At 56.1% G+C, this 24,029-nt stretch overlaps 2 protein-coding genes across 2 annotated transcripts; one reads left to right on the top strand and one right to left on the bottom strand.

Annotated features, from left to right (window-relative positions):
• The first annotated feature begins 232 nt into the window (after positions 1-232).
• On the top strand, positions 233-11,270 carry RASL10B (RAS like family 10 member B). Its single transcript, XM_089901051.1, has 3 exons — positions 233-3,476; positions 7,812-7,936; positions 8,414-11,270. The coding sequence occupies exons 1-3, from the start codon at positions 3,261-3,263 to the stop codon at positions 8,682-8,684; spliced, it is 612 nt and encodes a 203-aa protein (XP_089757177.1). The 5' UTR covers positions 233-3,260; the 3' UTR covers positions 8,685-11,270.
• GAS2L2 (growth arrest specific 2 like 2) lies at positions 10,046-23,406 on the bottom strand. Its single transcript, XM_022552682.3, has 6 exons — positions 18,545-23,406; positions 16,897-17,141; positions 15,947-16,054; positions 14,808-14,904; positions 13,953-14,205; positions 10,046-13,376 (listed from the first exon to the last, which is right to left on the bottom strand). Exons 1-6 carry the CDS (start codon positions 18,927-18,929, stop codon positions 11,822-11,824), a joined length of 2,643 nt encoding a protein of 880 aa, XP_022408390.2. The 5' UTR covers positions 18,930-23,406; the 3' UTR covers positions 10,046-11,821.
• Positions 23,407-24,029: the final 623 nt, after the last annotated feature.

The following is a 24,029-nucleotide window of genomic DNA, read 5'->3' as shown; positions in this document are numbered from 1 at the left end:
GCGGGCGGCGCGCTCCGGAGGGAGAATCGGGCTGGAGGTGTCCTACCCACTCGGCGGCCAGCACCTGCCCCCCCCCCCCCCGCCCCGCGCCCGCCCTGAGCCCGCCCAGACTGCGCAGCCGGGGGCGCTCCCACCTCTCTCCCCCCGGGCCGGGGAGCCGGGGGGCAGCACCGGAGCCCGGGGGGAGCGCGGCCCCACCGGCCGGCCGGCCCGGGCTGGGGGTAGCTAGGACGGCCCCGGGTAAGCAGCGGGAGGCTGGGCGAGCGGGCGGGCCGGGGCCGGGGTGGGTCGGTGGGGGAATGGGGAGGCGCGACGGGGGCGAGAAGGGAGGTGGGGGCCGGCGGACTGGCGGGGAAGCGGCGCGGGGCGGCCACGTGAGAGCTGGTGCTGGCGGGGTGGTGAGGGGGGTTGCCTGCGAGGTGCTGGAGGCGGAGAGCAGGCTGGGCTCCGGCATCCCCCTCACCCAGAACTCCCACCAATCAGGTCACAGGGAGCTCAGCATCCTCCGACGCCCGCACCCACCCACTCCCACATGAATGTGATGGGGACAGACAGCGGGCAGACGTGTGACTCGGCCCACGGGACCTGCAAAGCCCCCGCCCTCAGTCTGAGGCTGGGACTCAGGCGTCCAGGTCCAGGGAGGAGGAACCAGAAGCAGGCTTTGGCCCCAGTGTATGTCCCCGGGCGCTGTCTGCAGACTCACTGCAGAGCACAGGCCTTGGGGAGGGAGGCTCAGGGGCCTGGGCCCTGCCTCTCCGGACAGCCCTCTTCCACCCCCACCCAGCTGGGGATGTTGCATTAACAAACACTTAGACCCAGGACCCCTGCCTGGGAAGCGGGAGGGGACACCAGTCACCTCTGAGTCAGGGCCTCGTGCCTTCCAGGAGGCTGTCCCCAGCCTAGGGGCCTCTCTGGCACCCCCTCCCTGGCTCTAGCGCTGTGCCCCGCTTTTATTTCCCAGCTATTCCCCCAGAAAGGGTTGATTTCAGGGCAGGGAATGGGTTATCCAGGAGAATCTGCAGGTAGGCTACATCCTAGATCCCTCTAAGTTGCCACACCCAGGGGGAGGCCGGGACACTTCTGGTATTCTTTGCCTTCTCTCCCTCCCCTAAGGTGCCCCCTCCCCACCTGCTTGTGCTGGTTATGTAATTAACCCAGCTGAGGCTCTCTGCCATGCTGACAGTGTCCAGGGATGCCTGAGAAGCCCAGGGCCCTGGAGGGATTTATGGGGAGGAGGGGCTGGTACTTCCCCCAGTTGGGAGCTCACAGAAATAGAGAAGCACTTGTTGGGAAGGGACACTGCATGGGACAGGAAGGAGATGAGAGTCCTAGTCTTAGTTGACAGCTCAACTGGCTATGTGGTCTTCACATCCCTAAATCTGTGGGGGTTTTTTTGGTTTTGTTTTTACCTTCAATAAAATGGGGAGAATTGCACACACACACACACACACACACACATACACACACACACACACACACACACTACATGTACGTGAGCAACAGTGCAGTAGTGCAGAGTGACCCATCTGGGATGGCTAGGAGGTCCCATTGTGATCGATGAGTGAAGGACCCCTGTGCATAACAATGGCCACTGTTTATTGAACACCTACTCCGGCCTCACAACACCCTATGGCCTCACAACACCCTATGACGTTCCCTGCCGAAGATCACAGTTTAGGTGAGTGGCAGAGCGGAGAATCCAATGCTGGTGGACCTCACTCCAGATCCTGCCTTTGGTTTACTATGCTGTATGTGACATGCCCTGTGGATTGGGTCCTCTGAACCAGGACGGACTGGACTGAGGGACATTCTGCTGTGAGCTGTGCATATGTGGAAAGGGTATGCATCCACAGAGAAAACGTGCATATGTGCTGGAAAGCATGGCCCCATCCAAACCCAGCAAACCCATCTGCCTTGGACCCATTTAGCAGGCACTGGTGTCACCCTCCTGGGAATAGTCCCCAAACAGGAGGTCTCAGGCATGTACCAGCCTCCCTGGTCACCATCCTCAACAGAAAGAGAAGGCACCTGGCTAAGAGGTTTACTTGGATTATCTCAGGAGTAGAGGCTAACGATCCTTCTTTATAAGTGTGCAGAATGTGGCTCAGATCCACAGCCAGGAAACATCAGAGCTGGGATTTATACCCATGCTCTAAAGTCATTGAAACTGAGCAAGAAGGAGCTAACGAATCCATGTCAAGGTTCAATCCTGTAGCAGCCCTTTCCCGGGCACCTGCTGCATGCCAGGTCCTCTGAGCTCAGGGGGTTGCCAGATAATCAGACCCAGCCCTTGGCCTGTGGCCTACGCCAGCTAGAATCCCTAAACTTGGAAGCTGAAGTACTGCAACATTGTAGAAAGGAGTAGCCCGCCTTTCCCAGCTGTGTGCCTGGGCTCGTGTCTCCCTCCCTGTGGGTCTTCTCTCCAAAGTGGGAATACCTATTACCTGGGGATACTGTATCGACTAAGGATAACCACGTGGGCATGCTGACTTAGAGTAACTGCTCCACAGGTGTCACGCTCCACAGAGCCAAAGTCATCGGCCAATCCAGGGATTCTCAGCAGGGGGTGCTTGGGAAGGTGGGGGGAGCGCATTTTGGGTCATCATGGTCACTAGAGGCTGCTGCTGGCAAGTACCTCCAGGCAGCTGGGGATGTGAAATGCCCTGCTCGATAAAGAATTCTCTCTCCACAAAATGCCAGGACTGCCTCCACGGACACGCACTGGCCTGGTCTCCTGTGGACCAGGAGACCAAGGCTGCGAGGCGTTGCTGTCTTGCCCCGGGCTCAGTGGGAAGGCTGGGACTTGAAGCCAAGTCTAGTGCTCTTTCCACTCCGCTCTGCGGCCTGCCTGGGTCTGGGAGTCAGACCGGCCAAAAGTCAGGTCATAATACAAGTCAAGAAAGATTGATTCCCACTGATGGGATGGACGGCAGGGAGAATGGAGAAGGAAGGATGGGGAGGTTCTGGATAGATGGGATAGGGGCTCTGGGGAAGGGAAGGCATCCCAAGTGGCAGTAGTAACAGCTCCAGTGACATTCCCCAAGGTAGAAAAGTACAGGATATGTCCAAGGAGGAGAAGCCAGCCCCACCAAGCCCACCTCTTGTTTCCACAGTCCAGGTGGAGGCCGCAGAGGGCCCAGGGCAAGCAGGGGCAGCGATGATTGGTCCTGACGGTGGCTGAGCCCCCAGCCCCTGGAATATGCAGCCCGGGGGAGCCCCAGGCAGCGGCGAGGACGAGGTGGCGGAGCGGGGCGGGAGGCATGGTCTCCACCTACCGGGTGGCCGTGCTGGGGGCGCGAGGCGTGGGCAAGAGTGCCATCGTGCGCCAGTTCCTGTACAACGAGTTCAGCGAGGTCTGCGTGCCCACCACCGCCCGCCGCCTCTACCTGCCTGCTGTCGTCATGAACGGCCACGTGCACGACCTCCAGATCCTCGACTTCCCGCCCATCAGCGCCTTCCCTGTCAATACGCTGCAGGTAGGGGGGTGGGGGTGGGGGACAGGGTGGAGGAGAGCCTGGACCCCAACCCTCTCCTGGCTCCGGCCCTATTGCTGGCTTTGAGAACTCCGCGCTGCACCACGGGCCGCCCTACTTAGAGCTGTGCCAGGAATCCATTCATTTGTGCACTGGTTTATTCAACAAATATTTGATGAACGTCTAATGTGTACCAGGCCCTGTGGTGGGCACTGGGATAGAATGGTGCTCAAGACAGAGCAGTTTGCTCTCAAGGAACTCATAGTCTGGTGAGAAGGCAAACAGTCAGCTATTACATAGTTCCATGAGTGTCATGATTGCAGGGGATGCGGGAACTAAGACAGCCCTGAAGGGGCATCTGTCCCACGAAGGTGTGTGAGGGTGGGGGTCACAGGAGGTGATGTCTTAGCTAGGTAGGATCTGGGCAGGTAAGGGGCAGTGGAGAGAAAGGCATAGAGCGCCAGATGCTTGTTAATATTCTGGGCGCTGCCTCCCATGGCCTCAGACCCACGTCATCTGTAGAAGGGACAACAGAAGAAAAGGCTGGGACCTGGGAAAGGTGTGTTCTCAGAGACTGGAGACCCCAATCAGATCTCTTGCCCAAGGGCCTTTTCTCTTAAGTGATGCTTTGTCCCCTGACCTCAGGACTGGCCCTCGGGGCGGCCTTTCCTGCAGGGGTTGGATTCAGATGCCCCCAGTGCCCTGGCTTACAGGGTCCAGCCTGCAGGACCGGGTCCTTCTTCCTGCTCTCTACCTCTGGCTTGAGCGGGGGTCGGGTGCAGGGGGAAGCTGAGCCCTAGACATGTTGGCTCACCAAAGAAGCCCCTGACCAGAGCACAGAGTTTCTCCAGGAAGAAGTTTCTCTAGGCACGGTGGAGGCCCCGAGGGCAGGGGCCACCGCTTGGCCAGTTGTAACTGTGCAAATACAGCAATCTCTCGGGTGGAGCTGGGGGCTGGGGAAGGGCTCAGGCTCAGCACTGTGTCAGCAAGTCCGGGCAGGAGGACCTTTGCCCAACCTCGGGGACACCTGTCTCTCCCATCCTAGGTGTGGGAGCATCAGCACCAAAGACAAAAGCCTGATCCACACATCACGCCTTGGAAACAGTGAGGTCAGGGCAGTGGGTCCAAGGTCAGGTGTTCTATTTCTCCTCCAGAGGAGACTAACAGTAGCCTGAGTGGATGCTCAGATCCCGCTCTGGTCCTGTGCATTGAGCTGGGTTTATTTTTCACATTTTGTTGTGTGTTTAAATTGTAATTTCGATTTTGGAATCGGGAAGATACAATTTAAAAGCCCAAACTTTGTTAAAACAAACAAACAAAAAGTACACCCAAAGAAATCTCAGTCCCACCCCTGCTCCCTTTACCCCAGCTCTTGCCCCATTCTATAGCCATTCTCATTGGTTTTTTTATTCACACTTCCAGTTTTTCTTTACACAAATAAGAAAATGTATTCTTATTCTACTTCCCTTCTTGCATTAAAAACAAAAACAAAACTGTCTGCACCTTTTGTTTGTTTGTTTGGGTTTTTTCTTTGTTTGTTTGTTTTTTTGGCTTGACATTTTAACCTGGAGGTCTTTCCATGTCAGTATCTAGAGGTCTTCCTCATTCTTTTTTCATGGCTACACTGTATCCCATTGGAAAGATGTACTATGAAGTCCCCTCTTGTTGGACAAGTGGGTTGTTTCCAAACTTTTGCTTCAAAACAATGCCACAGTGAATAGCCTTGTAATAGTCATTTTGTACACAGGAAGGCATATCTGTGGGATCGATTTCTGGAAATGGCATTGCTAGGTCAAAGGATAAATGCAACTGGAGTTAGGAAGGTGCCAGATTCCACCCCCCCCCCTCCATTAAGGTGCATAGTTTGTGCTCCTGTGAGGGATGTTACATGAGTGCTCATTTCCCTAAAGCCATCAGAGTGTATTGTCAAACTTTTGGATTTTTGACAGTCTGATAGATGACATAGGATAATCTCAGTGTACTTTTTATTTACATCTCTGCTTATGAGTGAAGTTGAGCATCTTTTCATATGTTTGAGGGCCTTTGCCTTTCTTTTTCTGAAAACTATTAATGCCTTTGCCCATCTTTCTGTTGGATCATTGGCCTTTTTCTTCCTGATTGACCCTGAGTTTTGGACTCTACAGGGATGTCCAAGACTTCACCCCTGAAGCACAAGAAAGGGACTTTGAGCAAAGAAATGCTGAGACAGGATCCTGCATGCCCCAAAGATCAAATAGTAGAATCCCACTGGTTACTGTCTGAAAATAAGAATACATTCTTCCCCAATGCCAGATGAGATCCAGCCCAGGAGAGCGGCGTTTCTAGGGTCGTCTCAGCTGTTGCTTCTGCAGCCTCTCTCCTCCTATCAGAGAAGGAAGCTGAGGTTAGAGGGCGTGTGCAACCCACCCAAGGAAGGAGCAGCAAATGCATGGTTGGCACCCAGGTGGCTGAGGCTCCCTCAGCTCCTGTGTCCTTGGAACTGGACTCAGTTTCCATTGCTCCTTCTCTGTCTTGATACAGCTCCAAGATGGTCTTTTACCATCTGGAATGCTGCATGGAGCTAGCTGGAAGGCAAGCTGAGCTTTCTTACTCCCTCCCTTCAATCAGGGGTGAAGGGGCAACCCAGCCAATCGGGAGCCTTCTTCCTCTCCCTTTTAGGAGCCCCCAGAGAGAAGTGGGTGGGAGGCAGCCTGGAGGCCCCCCTGAGGAGGTAGCATGTTGGGAGAGAGGTGGGGCTGTCTCCCTCGAAGGCTGGCAGCTGTTCCCTCTCCCCAGCAGAGAGCTGGAAGAATGTGGGAGCCTCTCTGCCTATTTCCCCATCCCTCCCACTTCCTGCTGATCTCCGCTCCTTGCATGGGATGGAGGAGGAACAGCGTACACTCTGGGGTCCCAAGCTCCCAGAGGTCCTGTGTCCAGTGGAATACAGTCTTTCCTGGCCTGAGAAACCAGTTCATGGTTTCCTATGATTTTAGATTTGTCCTCAGCATCTTCCCCCTGCACCAAAGTTAAAACTCAGCGCAAAGAAAAGATGCCACATCATCTCCCTGGAGAAATCCACTGCAGCCGCTTCTAAGCCTTTGAATCGGGAAGTGCTTCTCTGGAGTCAGACTTAACTCTCCACCACTGTCGCCCAAGTCTTTTCCCTTTTAATCCTTCTCTGCAGTGTAGAACCAGCTGTAGTCCTCCATGCCTGATCCCTACCCCAATTCAGCTCATAAGCTGGCACAGGAGATATGCCTGCCTCTCCCTCTCGTCTTTTGCCGGGGCTCTAGTTCCTAGAGAAAACCCTAGTTCCCCTTGTCCTGGGAGGCCTCTGCCTCCCCAGACTTCAGGGAGGCCCTTCTTTCCACACTCCGGCTGCTTTCTGCTGCTGCCCTTGCAATTCTCATCTGCTGGCAGGTTAATTAGCTAACTCATCTCTTAAGCAATCTTCTCTTTCGTGCACTCAGGCTTGCCTGGGGCCTGTTCCGCTTGAGCCGCGGGCCCTTCCCAGAGAATTTGCCACGGGCATTCAGGAAGTTCCATCTCCCTGGAGCTGCCCTGGGGCCCTGCTCTACATCAGCCCCCATTAGGCATCCAGTCTCAACCTTTTTCTCCTCAGGCCTCCTTCTTCTCAACTTTGAGGGCAGAGTGAAGCAAACAGAAGGGGCACATCAGGTAGCAATCTAAGGGCTGCGTTACAGGCAGGAATTGGGTTGATTCCAGCACGGACCAGGTGGGATTCAGGACCGTGGAGAGTTCACCAGCCTAGGTAGTGGAATTAAAGAGCCTAGGAGGAGGAGGTATGTAAAAACGAGGAAGGCTGGACTCTGGTCCTCTCTGGAGCTCACAGCAGAAGTGGGGACCTGGGAATGGAAACAGCTCTGACCAAGGTATAATTGAACTGTTCTTAGAACACAGAGGATGAAGGGAATAGTCCCCTGCTTGCGGGAAGGCTTCTTAGAGGAGGAAGAGGCATCTGAGCTGAGGCCTGGGAAGATAGAGAGGATTTCAACAGGTCCAACAACTAGCTCAGGGCTGGGCTCGTAGAGGCGCTTAATAAATGTAATCGAACAAAGGACTGGATGGATGGATTGGGGGACAAAATGGGACAAGGCAGATCTCAGCTCCAGGAGTGCACAGGACAGACAGCGGCCCTGCCCCATCCTGGCTTGGAGGTGGGGAAGCCACACCTGAGCTCTGCCGTTGTGCCCCGGGCCTGGCCTCCTGGGGATCGGTGAGTGTGCAAGGCTTAGGGTGCAGTGGCAGGTGAGAGTGCTGTGTATGGCGGGAGGTGGCTGGGGGCAAGGGGAGCCCTTATGGCTGCTCTGACCTTGGTGCTGGCTGGGGGTGTTGCAGGAGTGGGCAGACGCCTGCTGCAGGGGACTCCGGAGCGTCCACGCCTACATCCTGGTCTACGACATCTGCTGCTTTGACAGCTTTGAGTACGTCAAGACCATCCGCCAGCAGATCCTAGAGACGAGGTGAGGGGCCAGGATACACTCCACTGCCACTTCAGTGGGTGCCCCTATGCTGGCCACTTCCTGTGAAAAGGGTGCAGTGGGAGGGAAACAGATCACGTGCCTCTGGTTCCCACACATACTCAAACACACACTCACGACATTTTGCCGTCCCCGTTTCTGTTAACTCATTTTGGGACCCTTACCATGGGGTGGCTAGTCTAGTGCAGTAAAGAGCAGAGGCTAGGGGAAGGAGACTTCCAGGGCGCCTCAGCCGCATGACTTTAAGCCAGGCTCAGGTTCCTCATCTGTACAATGGGGAGAACATTAACACCCACCTTTTGCATCAGTTGCGTCAGTTACAGCGCTGCGCCTGGAACAGATGGATGGTAGTAGTAGTATTGACCAGGCACAGCCCGCCCTTCTTGAAGTCCGGGGCCCGGGGTGGGGAGGTTGTGAGACTAGACTGTGGGGTTCTGAGATTCCCACCTCGCCCAGCAGGGTGATCGGCACCTCGGAGACGCCCATCATCATCGTGGGCAACAAGAGGGACCTGCAGCGCGGACGCGTGATCCCGCGCTGGAACGTGTCACACCTGGTGCGCAAGACCTGGAAGTGCGGCTACGTGGAGTGCTCGGCCAAGTACAACTGGCACATCCTGCTGCTCTTCAGCGAGCTGCTCAAGAGCGTCGGCTGCGCCCGCTGCAAGCACGTGCACGCCGCCCTGCGCTTCCAGGGCGCGCTGCGCCGCAACCGCTGCGCCATCATGTGACGCCGCGCCCCACGGGCCGCAGCCCCGGCGGGCCCGGGCGGGGAGGGGCAGGAAGAGAACTCCTGGGCCGCCCCCGCAGCCACGCTCTCCCCGGGAGAGGCGGAGGGCGAGAGGGAGCTTCTCCTTAGCTGCCCCGTTCTCCCGCCTCTCCCGCGTCTGTCTTCCTGGGACGGCCGCCTTTAGTGCTGTAGTTCGTGCAGAGCCCGGCCGGGCCCCTAGGAGCGCTGCCGCCCCTGGGGGTTGGGGGTGAGCGCGTGAACCGGAGGGCGGGGGTGGAGAGGTGCATTCTTGACCGGGCCCGCAACCGTCACCTCCAGAAAGTGTCTGTCATTGTTCCGCGTCTTCTTCTCCCGTGTCTGTCTGTCTGCCCAAGCGTCAGTTGGTCCTCAGCTGTCTTACCCACCCTCGCCACCTCCAGCTTCGTTCACAGGGCTCTCATTTTATCCACCCCCTGTCGCAGGTCCCGGCAGCACCTCTTCGTGAGGCCAGCCTTCTGACCGTCAGCACCACCGGCACGGGGCGGGGCGATGCGGGTGGCCCAGGGACCACAACCGGGGTCCGAGGGTTGAAGTCCTGGATCAGTCAGGGGGAGAAGGCAGAGCTCCCCCCGCTTCCAGGGAGACCTCCCTGCCCAACAGCCCCAATAGACGCACCAAGCTACCTTCCAGCCTTAACTCGATGGTCCGTCCCTGCCGGGTGCCCCTCTCCCACTTCCTGACCCTAAAGTCAGATCACCCTCTGGGTTCAACATTTTTTTCTTGACCGAGTGTGGAGAGGGAATGCCCACAAATGATAGATTTATTTCCATGATGCCAGCTTCCAGTGGTCTGCCAGACTGGAGGATGTTTGGGGGGGAGGGGGGAGTGTCTGGTGGTGGGCGGGGTGTGGGAGGGAGACAGTCAGGTCGTGCCAGGGAAGACTCTTTCTCCCCATCTGACCCCAAGCTGACTGCCCCAGACCTTGCCCGCCTTGAATCTCAGATTACCCCGATTAATCTGGGGAGGGGCGAGCCGGGAAAAGAATTATGGGAACCCCTATGCTTGGGGGAGATATACCGGCATCCCCACCCCTGGATGGAGGCCCTCAGGATCTGACGCCCCCTCGTCCCGACACCAGTTGGCCCCATGCCTTGACTCACTCCGCCCCATTTTCTCCGGCTGCCTGGCCAGTTTCTACCTCTTGTCACCGGAGCTGATCACTGTCAGTTTTGTACCGATTTAGAAATAACAAAAGTAATGAAGATACTAGGAGTGACCTGCGGGATTACTGGGGGATTTGGAGGGCGGGAGAAATGGTGCGAGTCCCCGGCCGCCTAGCCAAGTTCTCCCTGAGGCTGAGCCCTCAGCCCTTCTCTGGTGGGAGGATAGCGAGGTCCCTTGTTAGAAGAGAGACGGAGAGAACAGCCTAGCCTCGATGTAGCCAAGCTGTGGCGTATAGACCAGGAAACCAGGTAGCTCGGGGTGGTGATGGAGAGGAGTCTGGGGGAGGCGTCATGGGTGGCAAACTTCTCATCCAGATCCAGCGTGAGAGGGAAGCTTCGATGCTCTCTTCTGCTTCCCCAGGTGATTCCCACTCCGCTCACTGGGGGTGACGCAGCCCGACAGTGACTGCCCTGACCTTGGGCAGTCCAGTATTTTGGGGTTCTGGTCCCTGCTGTGCTGCATGACTTTGAGCAAGTGACCTGCCCTCTCTGAGCCTCCCTCTGAAGCAGAGGAGGTGGCTCCCCTCCCCCCCACACCTTGGAGTGGCTGGGAGGGTAAGGAAGAGTGGCTGCCCCCCTTTATCCCCTGCATCCCTGCCCCCTGACTCACCAGGGGGATGGGGTGAGTGGTGACAGCGTCTCACCTGCCCCATCACTGTCACCCCCAGCTCTGAGGCACCTGAGGTGAGAGTGAGGGACCCAGGCCTCTGGCTGCCCCCTGTGGGAGCCGTTGGAATGTATTGCCTGGCTGGCCCCCTTCACCCACCCTCTCACCCCCGCTTCACCCCAGATCTTTGATTTTGATTCCTTCCGCCCCCGTTCTGAGTGTCTGTCCTTCACCCTGCCCTCCCTTCCCCAGGGTTTCCCACCACAGGGTCTGGAAGTGTGTGTGACGCCCACTGCGCTGTGATCAGAAGTCAGATTAAAAATCAGGGAGTGTTTTCCCTCGTTTCTGTACCAAGGTGTTGGCTCAGTTCCTGCCGTGGGAAGGAAGGGACTCCCTGCAGGGTTTCTGCCTGCTGAGCTCTGGAGGGACAGACGGTCTGGGCGATGAGGTGGCCTGAGTCCTAAAGCCCAGGCCCACCAGGAGAATGAAGGGAAAGGGGGAGAGCTGGGGACTCATCTCCTCTCCACCTACCCCGCCAGGTGATCAAAACCATTCAGAAGAGAAGCATAACATCTCCCTCTGCCACTTTCTTGGGAAGACTTTCAGACGTGGACTCAATCCCAGGTTCTGCCTTTGTGTCTTCCTCCCACTCATGGCCGAGGCTCTGCGTCCACCCCGGCCCACACCCATCGTAACTCCAGGCGTGTCGATGTTAAGGGATGCTCTCAGCCATCCCTCTTGACTCAGTGATCTCAGTTCCCAGCCCCCCAGAGCAAAGTTTTGAAGTCCTGCAGGAGCCTGTGTGGGGCGACCTTGTCCCTGTCGTGATGCTCATGCAGCAGCCTCTTCCAGGAGAGAAGGGCTGTCTGGCAAGGTTGGCTGGGGCTGCAGAGGGGAAACCTCTCTCGCCCCAGCTCCCTCCCCCTCTTCCCCTCCAGCGGGGGAAATGCTGCCACACCTTCCTGCACCGTGGTAGAGTGAAGGACTCAAGAGCTGGGGGCTCAGGGACAGACCCACTCACGTTTAATAACTTATAAGAGCTGTGGAAATGGGCATGGCCGGAGGACAGAGCACAGGAATTTGGGGAGCTGTTCTGGGAGACAGTAGCCCTACCACCCTGGAATTGGACTGGGACTCATGGGTTGCCCTCCTGCTCAACCGACCAGATGGAGTCTCTGTTTGTCTTCTAAACTCTCCTGGCCAAGGCCCTGTATTGAGGTGAGGGACCTTCCTTTCTGTTCCTGCAGTTGGGAGTGCAACGAATACACGGGCATCTTTTCACTTCCCTCCTCCCCTATACCCACAGGCTCGGGGAGGAGAAGCGCCTTCTCACACCCAAGACTCCTCCTCAGGTGAGGCGGGGGCTTGATCAAGCTGCTGAGGCCCCTGACCCTCCAAAGGCGGGGAGCTGCTCTCCAGTGGTGCAGCTGGCCCTTTCCTCTCCTCTCCCTCCTCCTTCTCCCCCGCCGAGGCTCCATCCCCCAGGGCTGCCTTCCCTCCATTGCTGCCCAGCACTGCTCTCACCAGCCTGCCCCTGGGGGGTGCCTTGGCTGGACCCAGGTGGAGGTAGGTCAACGGCTTGGGGATTCGTGAAGGCTGCTTCTCAGGCCTGTGGTCTCTCCGGGGCCGAATCCTGTGCCTGAGCTTCAGCTTGTAGATGGATGGGACTCTCCGGGGCTTCCGGAGTGTTCTCTTGCCCTTGCCTGGACATGCCTTGGCTTTATCAGAACTGGGGGCGGAGGGCGAAGGTGTGGAGGACTCTGGGGTGGCAGACACAGCAGGGGCTGAGCAGTCCTGCCCCCTTTGAGCTGGGACCTTGGTTGTCCTGGCACCCTTGGCACTTGGGCTTGCTTTTGTCCTCAGCCCACTCTCTTCGGCTCCCAGTTTCCCTTTTGGGCTTCCTGGGCCTGCACTTACAGCCGGCTTAGGGCAGCCTGTAGGGGCTGCCTTCCAGGCTCCCAGGTCCACCTTAAGGAGGGGTGGGGGGCCCTGAGCCAGCTCTTGGATGACTTTGTCATAAGGACCCCCAGGCTCAGGCCACCGCCCACCCAGACTGGGCACGTAGACTCCACTGCGAGGAACGACTCCAGACGCTGCGCCCTGGGGGCAGACAGCGGCCACCTCTAGCAGCTTCATGCTGGCCAAAAGCTGCTCCCCAAGGCTGTGGTGGATGGCTTGCTCCTTGATCCCACCCGAGGGCAGGGGAGTGTACCTCCCCTCCTGGTGCTGTGGGCCCAGGCCCCAGGGCTCTCCGGCCTCTGCTGTCACCTGGACATCCAGCTTCTGGTCCTCTTGCCTCTCTTCCACAGAGCAGTCCCCATGTCTGGACCCAGACAGGTCCCCAGTGACGGCCCTTAATGGAATGGGCCCTCTCCCCAGTTCTGTCCTGGGACCTCCACTTGCAGTCCCTGGAAAGCTTCTTCCCAGAGTCGGGGGGCAAGCTGGGGGCAACCGGACCAGGATCTTGATGGGTCCTTTAACAGGGGATGGAGAATGGACAGATACTGTCTCCCTAAGCTGGGAGGAGGCACCCTCGGCCTCATCCCCGGGTGGTGGCCTGGGGCCCACAGACTTGGCTGGGCTGGAGGAACAAGGCAGGGGAGATGCTCCTCCTGCTGGTGTCTCTGTGGTAGTGGCCTCAGGGGCTTGGAGTCCCTGGGGGATGGGGGTCCTGGCACGAGTTCCCCAGCTGTCTGTCTCCTCATGAACCCAAGATGTGGGAGTCCTTCTTCTGGGGAGTTCAGGGGGGTATCTGTCCTCCCTCTTCCCTGAGGAGGTGCACTGTGTGCCTCGGCCCCTGGGAGTAGGTGAGGATTGGGGGCTCGGTGGGCTGTCCCCATCTGGCAGCTGCCTCCAAGACGGAGCGAGTGACTTCTCCTGGCACCTGAAAGGGAGAATCATAGGTTATCGGCAGGGTTATCTGATCCAGTCCCCTGGCTCCCAGTCCCCTGGCTCTGCGAAGGGATGGCCTTTCCCCAGCCAGAACTCCCAGGGGGTCAGACTTCATGTTGAATGAAGCAGACGCTCCCTCTCCCCCGTGCCTGCCAGAGACTCTTCCTTACAGCAGATACTGTTTAAGTCTGTCCTCCCCCATTCCCTGTGTAGCAGATAGAAAGCAGCCTGGTCTGGACTCCAGGTTGCTTCGGATCCCACAACTACAGGTCACCAGTCTTGGGTGGGGAGGGTCTTAGTTTCTGCTCTACCATGAAATGGCAGAGGGACCGTGGGTAAGTCTGTTCCCTTTATGGGCCTCAGCCTTCTCATCTGTGAAATGGGAGGGTGTATGAAGTTAACTAGATGATCCTAAATGTACTGGGTGTTTTTTGGTTCTGAACACCTGAGGTCTTGCTGGGATAGGGGCACTGCTGGGAGACCTGCTCCCCTTATCTTGGGGTGGGGTGGCCTCTGAGAATGTAGACTCCAAAGCAGGAAGAGGCCCTGCCCTGTCCCTCCCCAGTACCTCGGGAATGGTGCTGTCTCTCTGAGGATCCCTGCCCCTGCTCTCCGTTCACGGTGGGGTGTAGGGGAGGAGGCGGCAGGGGGCCTCTGCTTTCGACCTGAAGAGGTGTATGTCTTCCAGTCCACGGAGGGCAGGGGGCTCTGGGAGCGGCTGATGGTCATTGTAGTCTGGGGCTGTGAGGGCCCATCGTCCACCCTCACTTCATGCTGCACCAGTGGGACAGGGGGCTTCAGGAAGCTGCCCGTCTTGTGTGCTACCAACACAGCCCCCCAGAGACAGGAGAGGAGGAAAGGGTTAAACTCCTGCTGATGGGGTCCACCGTTCCCTCCCCCAGCTGTCCCACACCCTGAATCCCGCATTAGAGACAGTGGGACCTACTGTGACAGTGACAGCACCAGAATTTCCTCAAGGGAGGGGTTTAGGGGATGAAATCTGGTCAGAGGGCCTGGCTGGGGGACTTGTTTAAAGCTGCAAGTCCACATCTTTAACTTAGATTGCATGCTTATTTGGGGTAGCTTGAGGTGCTGATGGACATTACGGGAAGACTAAAGACCCTTCCAAATCATGCTTGGTGCCTCCATCAGAGCCAGACTTAAGCCCTGCCCACATGCCCTCATGACCAAATGCTGATTCTCTGTGTATTTGGCGCCACCTTGTGGCTCAAGTTGGTACTGCACCGTGGCTGGCCCGCTTTCCGCCTAGAACTGAGAGGCCACCCACACCTGTACCTTCTACAGTATCTTCCTTCCTCCATCCCCTGCACACCTCTTGCCCCTGGAGATCAGGCCTACCTCCCGCGTCTGCTTCCGGCCTCCCGACCTGGAGTCATAGGGAAGGGACTCTCAGGGGACTTACAGAGGGATGTGCACCGGCAGGGGTCATGTTTGTCCAGATAGTGACCGAGTGTGTCCCAGCCGCCCCCCACACGCACCATCACGTGGTTCCGGAGGATCTGCAGGGGGCAAGGGTGAGGTGGAGGGCAAGGTGAGGGAGTCCCCTCTCCATAGACCAGCCTGCAGGCCTTCAGCCCTTGCTCCCATCCACGTACACATGCACACGTGTAGTTGGGAGCGTGCCTATGTTGCAGCCTGAGTCCCCTCCAGGACTGGCATCAGATAGCACATGCTGTCAAGGGTGGAGGCCAAGCTGACAAACAGCAAGTTGCCCCACGGCGAGACCAGGGATCTCCCAAGCACTACCTCCCGACTCCCTCCTCTCCCTTTCCTGGGAAGCGGTTGACGCCTGTGCACGTTTGTATCAGAAACGGGGGGGCGCTGGCTTTGCTCTCGTGGTGTGTGTATTAAAGGACCCGCAGGAGTCCTGGCCCGACTCCACTCCAGGTCACGTAGCCTCTCCAGGCGTCCACTTCCTTAGTGGAAACGGGGCGCCACAATCCATCCTCACAGAGCTCTTGGCTCAGGCTCTGGGTGAGGGCCCAGGGAGCTGGCTCTGCCTCCAGGTGTGGCCCGACTCAAGGAGAAGAAGGCTTGGCTGTGCCCCTGAGCCGCTGGCCACACCCCCAGGTGCAGACTGTTTCTGGCCGGGTGGCCAGGCATGGGGCGGGGTGGAGGGGGTGGGGAGTGGGGAGTAGTGGGAGGCACAGTTCAGACTTGTACTGCCACTCAGAAGGCACCAAGCTGGGCATGTGAGCCGGGGTCTCAGGCTCCTTGCTGTGACCAAGCCTGTGGGTGGAAAAGTGGGAGTACGCTTCATCCTCACTTCTGGCTGGGGAGACCCCCTTCTGAACTAAGGTGGAGGCAGATGGGCGGGGTTCTGGTTCTGGCTGCCTTCATGGACGGAGGGGACATGTTTGCCAACTTTGTCAGGAATCTTCTAGAATTCTCCAAGGGAGAGAAGGAAAGCCCCAAGGCCTGATAACTGGGGATGAATGGTGATTTCCTGTCCTTGCCTTCAGGCCTGGGCAAAGTCCCACGGAAGGAAACCTGATTCTGCCGACCCCAGAGAGGGCCCTCCACCCCCGACCAGGGGCTTACCCGGATGAAGATGAGGGTGTTGGAGTCTCCCACGCGGTACTTCCCCTCGGACACCTTGACCATGGAGAACTGAACCGGGCACGTGCAGCGGCTCACCAGGCTCTGAACCTGCGGGCAGTGGGCAATGGGTTCAGCCCTCCCCTCTGCCCAGGTAGCCAAGCTCCCCCTGCACGCTGGGTCAAGCCCAATGGGCGGCCTGCCTGCCCCCCAGACCCAAGGCTTCTGCCAAGTCAGGGCTGGGGGCTGAGAAGCAAGTAGAGAAGGCTTTTAATGGCTCAAAGAGAACAAGACCTTGAGTGGTCACCTACGGCCCAGCACCCTCGTGAGTCAGCTAACAGAGGCCGTGGAGTGTGATGGTTAAGGTGGACCTTGGAACCTGACAGGTTTGGGTGGGAATCCTGCCTCCACCGCACTATAGGCCTTGGGCAAGGTAAGAAACCTCCCTGAGCTCGATTCCTTGGTGGTAGAAGTGATTCCTAGTCACAGTCAGTGCTAACTCCCAGGACAGGACCCTCTGTGCCAGACACTGGCTGAGCGCTTCACGTGCGCTGGCTCATCTAACAGCCACCGCGGTCGTGGAAGGTAGGCACGGTTACATCCCCACAGTACAGATAAGGGAGCTGAGGCACAGAGAGGGCAAATAATTTGCCCAGTCACACGGCTGCAAAGCAGTGGAACTAAGACTTAAACCAAGCAGTCAGAAAAGGTTTGCGTTCTTAACAACCGTCCCACGGGGTTTAAACGAGAGAGGCGTAGGGTGCTGGATTCATAAAGAAAACGATGAGCATCGAGGCTCCAAGTGGACACGACTTACTTAACCACGCGGTGAGAGAGTGTCGAGGAGGGGACTGGGGCTGAAGAAGGGGGTGGCTCAGAGGGGCCGGATACGGAGGGGGAGAGGGAGGCGGGGCGAAGGAAGGCGGGGCCGAGGGCGTGTCCGGAGCCCTCACCAATTGGTCCAGGTTGCGGAAGTGGCAGGGCGGGCGCGTGGGGGGCTCGGGCGGCGGCGGGGAGTCGGGCGGGGGCAGGGCCAGCTCCAGCCGCAGTTCCTGGTCGATCTCCTCCTCCAGCCGCACCAGGCTGGGCGCCGCGACGCCGAAGCGCCGGGCCCGGCGGCCCAGCTCCAGCAGGCACAGCACCACGTTCTTCACGTTCTTGCGCAGCACCAGGTCATCCGTCTCGAACATCAGCACCTCTGGCCGGGGCGGGAGAGGGGAGAGGAGGGTAGGCAGCCTGAGATCCCTGCTGACCTGCCCGGAGCAAGCAAGCGGAACAGGTGGGATAGCCCTGGGGCCATCCTGGACCAGGGCGCGGACGCAGGCATGGGGGATGGGGGTTTGCGTCTCAGGTTCTTGGCGGCAAGCCAGCCCCTAGGAGGGTCTGGACAGAATTGCTCAGGTACTGAGTGCAAGACGAGGTGGCTGCCTTATGGCGGGGCGGGGTGGGGGGGAGAAGAGGGGACACAGCCAAGCGAAGGAGCCTAACTCCACCAGCCCTTCTCCCCGCTCTGTTTGCCAGGATGGGTCCAGGAGCAAGAAGCTTCCCATCCGCGCCTCTCACCTCCAGTAACCACCAGGCACCCCAGACTCAACTCCCAGCCCACACATAGCCAGGCTGGGGTGAGTACAGGCTCTGGAGCCTGACTGCCAGCTTTGGAACCCTGACGCTCCCACCCACCGTATGTATGACCTTGGGCTAGTCCCAGCTTCAGTCTCCTCTTCTGTAAAACGGGAAAGTAGTCTGTTTCATGGGGTTGTTGTAGGGATAGTTATGTGTTTGCAGGCAATGTCTGGCACATGGTAAGTGCCCGATAAAACACTGGCCTTTATCAACCCTCCAGTCCTGTTCCGTATTGTGTTGCCACCGACTGGCCGGTAGGCCAGGCCTGACCCCCCTCCCTCTGCCACACCCCCACTGCCTTTGGTCTGAAGGATGGTGCGGCATCCAGCTTCATCCCCGCTGCTGGGTCCAAGGCCAAGGAGGTGAGGGAGCCTGATATCAGTCCTAGAGTCTTGGAAGCCCCAAACACGGCTGGCCCCTCCCTAACATCCACTTGCCTCCTCCCCTGTCCCCTCCCCACCCCACTGTAGCCCAAACACACACCTTCTTTGTGCCCCCCTGCCTAGAACTCCCTGTCCACCAAACTTCTTTTTATTCTCCAAGACTCAGCTCAAATCTCCATCCACTATATGGTCTTTCCAGGCCCATCAGGTGGCTGTTTCCGCCTCTGTCTCCCCAGCACAGATGCCTCTACTTGAGCTTCTACCACGTTGGGCTATAATTTATGCATCTTCTCAGCTGTCTCTCTTCCTGGGCCACAAACTTCTTGGCACTGGTTCTCAGCCCTCTTAGCGCTCGGTGCCCAGCACGACGCGCTACCCAAAGGAGATAGGTGCTCGAATCATCCAATCAACACATTTATTTATTGGGGATTTCCTATGAGATTGGGAAACGGAGGCATGAAAAGGAATGAGCTGGCCCAAGGCAAATCTGGAAGGAGGACCGTGGCTCCTGACCCCTGATGCAGCCTGAGCCTCAGAGAGGAGATTGACGCCTGACAAGATAAGGGTCTGGGGAGGGGGGGGCCAGGGTGCTTACCTTGGATACCCATCTCCTTGCGGCACCATTGGATGAAGTTGGAGATGTTGTCCCGGGCCTGGAAGGTGCCTGGCTGGGCGGCCCCATTGCAGGAAACCCCGGCCCGGGGCAGGGGAATGCTTTGGGCTCGGGCAGGTGCCTCAGCCAGGAAGGCCAGGGCGGCCTCAGTGACGGCGTTGGCATGCTGGCACAGCACCAGGCCTGTCTCCAGTGCCTGCAGGAAGTTAGCTGCGTCGATGTCCAGCCCGTAGAGATCCCGAAGCCACTCGGCCAGGTCCTCCTTCATGGCTTCCAGGTACTGCTCGCTGGACTTAAAGGGCCGGATGCTGCTCACCGGAGGCCTCGGGGTCCCAGGCCTCCTCCTGCCAACCCCAGGCTGGGACATGGCTGGACCACCAGCCGGGGAAGGGGCAGTTGCCTCCTCTCTCCCACAGCTGTGTCTTCACTCCTACCACCTGCTGGGTCTTGGCTGGTTCTCCCTGACTCAGGGGTTCCCCTTGTCCTCTGAGAGCCCAGGACGGCTCTGCTACTTGCCGCTGGCTTCAGCCACTGTCACTGCCGCCACTGGGCTGGGCCAGGCCTGCCCCCTCCCCCTCCCCATTCCTCAGTCCCTGCCAGAACTTTCCCACTTGGTAGCCCTGCAGCGACCTCACACCCCAGCTGCCCAGTCCGCTCAGAGGTCGCCACCTCCCAGGACAGATGGAGGTGAGGACACTCCTTTCTCCCCCCAGGGCTGGACAGGCTGTGCTAGCTGCATCCCACCCACCACCGGCCAGCCTGGAGTCTGGCTGTCGGCCTCTCCACTCTGCTTTCCTCTCCTTGGAGACAGTGACTGCTACAAACACTCCTTGTTAACCCTTCCTGGCATTGCCCGCCCTGGAGCCTGGGGAGCAGAGGAAGGCTGGGGCTGGCTTCTCTCACTTGGTTGACACTGGTGGGGGCTTTTGGGAAATGAGGGCGAGAAGCAGGGCCAGGGGATGCCACGCCCCTTGGTGTTTAGTGAGCACCGTAGGATAGGGATGAAATGGATGCAGCGACAGAGTCCATACACATGAGTTTGGCCTTGGACCCTTTCCTGAAGCCCTCTGTGGCCTTCATATATTGCCTAGCCTCTCTGTGCCTTAGTTGCCTCAATTATAAAATGGGAATAATAATACCTACCTCTCCAGGGTGTTGTGAAGAATAGAGGAATCGCGAATGTGGGAAGTATCCGACTATTAAGACTGGGGGGGTCCCAGCTCTCACTGATTCTCCCAGCAGCCTTGTTTGTGCACCGCGCTCCCTAATTTCTCTGGAGAACCCCTCCCACTCTACCCACGTGCTTCCTCCAGAGTGGGCTGTCAATCATAGTACCTCACCCCATGGCCACAGCAATGCATTCATTCAACAAATATTTCCTGAGTACCTACTGTGTGCCACGCACTATTATAGCCCTGAGGGTGTAGCTATAAATGAAGTCCCTGACCTCATGGAGGCTGCTTATATGTTGGTGGGTGTTGGATGACAGATAACAAACTTACAAGTCTATAGTAAGTCAGATGGTGATAAATACCAGGGAGAAAACTAAAGGATTAAAGGAGAAGGGGGGAGGTATTTTCTATAAGGGGGTCAGGAAAGGCCTCACTGATATGGTGATGATTGAGCAGGGACCTAAGAGAAGTGAGGAAGCATATCTTCGGGAAGGGTACTCGGGCAGAGGGAACAGCCAGTGCAAAAGCTCCAGGCAGGGGAATTTCCCAGAGGTCCAGTGGTTAGGACTCAGCGCTTTCACTGCCGTGGCCTGGGTTCAGTCCCTGGTTGGGGAAATAAAATCTCACAAGCCATGTGGCTCAGCCAAAAAAATAAAAAAAACTCTAGGCAGGGGGATGGTTAGCATATCCCAGGAATAGCAATGACAGGTAGACTCTGAGGAAGAGAGGAAATGGGGTCTCAGATTATGCAGGGCTTTTCTTTACCTTTTGGAAGGTAATTTTCTTTCAATTTCTTTCTTTCTTTCGTTCTTTCTTTCTGTCTATCTCTCTCCCCCTCTCTCTCTCTCTTTCTTTCTCTCTCTCTCTCCTGCCCTTCCTTCCTTCCTTCCTTCCTTCCTCCCTCCCTCCCTTCCACTGCATCGGGTCTTAGTTGCAGCATGTGGGGTCTTCGTTGTGGCATGAGAACTCTTAGTTGCGGCATGCATGTGGGATCTAGTTCCCTGACCTGAGCTAGAACCCGGGACCTCTGCATTGGGAGCACAGAGTCTTAACCACTGGACCACCAGGGAAGTCCCTCAATTACCTTTTAAAGGCATCAAGATGGTGATTGTTGTACCCATTTTATGGATGAGGAAACAAGAAAACTGAAGCTGGCAGGAGGCCTGAGTTCCTCAGTGTAATGAACCTCTCCATAGGGTTGCTTGAGTGTCCTGAAGACATGGCACCTGGCTTTCTCTAGAGTGAGAGAGCAAGACAGAAGCCACAGGGTCTTTTATTACCTAGCCTTGAAAGTCACACTCTGTCATTTCCACAATATCCTATCAATTACCCAGGTTGGCCTTATTTCATTTGGGAAGGGTCTACATAAGAGTGTGAATACCAGGAGACAAGGGTCATTGGGAGCCATTCTAGAGACTGGTTACCCCAATACAGAGGAGCTATTTCTTTTCCATTCTTGCTAATAAAATCCTATTTTCAGGTATTAGGTAGGGCTTTCTTGAAATTAGGGAAGATGAGCCCAGCCCCAGAGAGAGAACCTGACTTCCAATTGTCAAGTCTTCCAGCCATTCTGTGAGCTCTGTTTTTTTTCTTTAAATTAGCCAGAGTAAACTTTTGAATTTTGCAATCAGGAACCAAGGTGGTTGGGACTTCCCTGGTGGTGCAGTATTTAAGAATCTGCCTGCCAATGCAGGGGACACGGGTTTGAGCCCTGGCCCAGGACGATCCCACATGCCGCAGAGCAACTAAGCCCGTGTGCCACAGTTGCTGAGCCTGCACCCTAGAGCCCACAATCCACAACTACTGAGCCCACATGCCACAACTACTGACGCCCGCACGCCTAGAGCCCATGCTCCACAACAAGAGAAGCCACCGCAATGAGAAGCCCACGCACCGCAATGAAGAGTAACCCCCGCTCGCTGCAACTACAGAAAGCCCGTGCTCAGCAACGAAGACCCAACGCAGCCAAAATAATTAATTAATTAATTTAAAAAAATAAGTAGGAGCCTGAACCAAGATGGCGGAGTAGAAGGACGTGCTCTCACTCCCTCTTGTGAGAACACCAGAATCACAACTAGCTGCTGAACAATCGTTGACAGGAAGACACTGGAACTCACCAAAAGAGATACCCCACATCCAAAGACAAAGGAGAAGCCACAATGAGACGGTAGGAGGGGCACAATCACAGTAAAATCAAATCCCATAACTGCTGGGTGGGTGACTCACAAACTGGAGAACACTTATACCACATTAGTCCACCCACTGGAGTGAAGGTTCTGAGCCCCACGTCAGGCTTCCGAACCTGAGGGTCCGGCAACAGGAGGAGGAATTCCTAGAGAATCAGACTTTGAAGGCTAGTGGGATTTGAATGCAGGACCTGGACAGGACTGGGGGAAATAGAGACTCCACTCTTGGAGGGCACACACAAAGTAGTGTGCGCATCGGGACCCAAGGGAAGGAGCAGTGACCCCAGGGGAGACTGAACTAGACCTACCTGCTAGTGTTGGAGGGTCTCCTGCAGAGGTGGTGGGTGGCTGTGGCTCACCATGAGGACAAGGACACTGGCAGCAGAAGTTCTGGGAAGTACTCCTTAGCATGAGCCCTCACAGAGTCTGCCATTAGCCCCACCAAAGAGCCCAGGTAGGCTCCAGTGTTGGGTCGCCTCAGGCCAAACAACCAACAGGGAGGGAACCCAGCCCCACCCATTAGCAGTCAAGCGAATTAAAGTTCTACTGAGCTCTGCCCACCAGAGCAACAGCCAGCTCTACCCACCACCAGTCCCTCCCATCAGGAAACTTGCACAAGCCTCTTAGATAGCCTCATCCACCAGAGGGCAGATAGCAGAAGCAAGAAGAACTACAGTCCTGCAGCCCGTGGAACAAAAACCGCATTCACAGAAAGATAGACAAGATGAAAAGGCAGAGGGCTATGAACCAGATGAAGGAACAAGATAAAACCCCAGAAAAACAACTAAATGAAGTGGAGATAGGCAACCTTCCAGAAAAAGAATTCAGAATAATGATAGTGAAGATGATCCAGGACCTCGAAAAAGAATGGAGGCAAAGGTCGAGAAGATGCAAGAAATGTTTAACAAAGACCTAGAAAAATTAAAGAACAAACAAACAGAGATGAACAATACAATAACTGATATGAAAACTACACTAGAAGGAATCAATAGCAGAATAACTGAGGCAGAAGAACGGATAAGTGACCAGGAAGACAGAATGGTGGAGTTCACTGCTGCTGAACAGAATAAAGAAGGAAAAGAAATGAAGACAGCCTAAAAGACCTCTGGGACAACATTAAACACAACAACACTCGAATTACACGCGTCCCAGAAGGAGAAGAGAGAGAGAAAGCACCGAGAAAATATCTGAAGAGATTATAGTCGAAAACTTCCCTAACATGGGAAAGGAAATAGCCACCCAAGTCCAGGAAGTGCAGAGAGTCCCATACAGGATAAACCCAAGGAGAAACATGCTGAGAAACATAATAATCAAATGGCAAAAATTAAAGACAAAGAAAAACTATTGAAAGCAGCAAGGGAAAAATGACAAATAACATACAAAGGAACTCCCATAAGGTTAACAGCTGATTTCTCAGCAGAAACTCTACAAGCCAGAAGGGAGTGGCACGATATACTTAAAGTGATGAAAGGGAAGGACCTACAACCAAGATTACTCTACCCGGCAAGGATCTCATTCAGATTCGATGGAGAAATCAAAAGTTTTACAGACAAGCAAAAGCTAAGAGAATTCAGCACCACCAAACCAGCTCTACAACGAATGCTAAAGGAACTTCTCTAAGTGGGAAACACAAGAGAAGAAAAGGACCTACAAAAACAAACCCAAAACAATTAAGAAAATGGTCATAGGAACATACATATCTATAATTACCTTAAACGTGAATGGATTAAATGCTCCAACCAAAAGACAGGCTTGCTGAATGGATACAAAAACAAGACCCATATATATGCTGTCTACAAGAGACCCACTTCAGACCTAGGGACACATACAGACTGAAAGTGAGGGGATGGAAAAAGATATTCCATGCAAACGGAAATCAAAAGAAAGCTGGAGTAGCAATACTCATATCAGATAAAATAGACTTTAAAATAAAGAATGTTACAAGAAACAAGGAAGGACACTACATAATGATCAAGGGATCAATCCAAGAAGAAGATATAACAACTATAAATATATATGCACCCAACATAGGAGCACCTCAATACATCAGGCAACTGCTAACAGCTATAAAAGAAGAAGTCAACAGGAACACAATAATAGTGGGGGACT

The sequence above is a fragment of the Delphinapterus leucas genome, chromosome 19 (genome assembly GCF_059928025.1).
Source record: "Delphinapterus leucas isolate spDelLeu-1000000601 "Yukka" chromosome 19, BTC_Dleu_Yukka2, whole genome shotgun sequence".
In the NCBI taxonomy this organism is placed as follows: domain Eukaryota; kingdom Metazoa; phylum Chordata; class Mammalia; order Artiodactyla; family Monodontidae; genus Delphinapterus; species Delphinapterus leucas.
This window is presented reverse-complemented; position numbering and strand designations above follow the sequence as displayed.

Coding starts and splice junctions, on each gene's coding strand:
- GAS2L2 (XM_022552682.3), bottom strand. CDS start 18,929: ATGTCCCAGCCTGGGGTTGGCAGGAGGAGGCCTGGGACCCCGAGGCCT. Junction 14,905..15,946: donor ACACCCTCATCTTCATCCGG/GTAAGCCCCTGG, acceptor TGCCCCCTGCAG/ATCCTCCGGAACCACGTGAT. Junction 13,377..13,952: donor GAGACAGCACCATTCCCGAG/GTACTGGGGAGG, acceptor TCTCCCTTTCAG/GTGCCAGGAGAAGTCACTCG.
- RASL10B (XM_089901051.1), top strand. CDS start 3,261: ATGGTCTCCACCTACCGGGTGGCCGTGCTGGGGGCGCGAGGCGTGGGC. Junction 3,477..7,811: donor TCCCTGTCAATACGCTGCAG/GTAGGGGGGTGG, acceptor GGGGTGTTGCAG/GAGTGGGCAGACGCCTGCTG. Junction 7,937..8,413: donor CAGCAGATCCTAGAGACGAG/GTGAGGGGCCAG, acceptor CTCGCCCAGCAG/GGTGATCGGCACCTCGGAGA.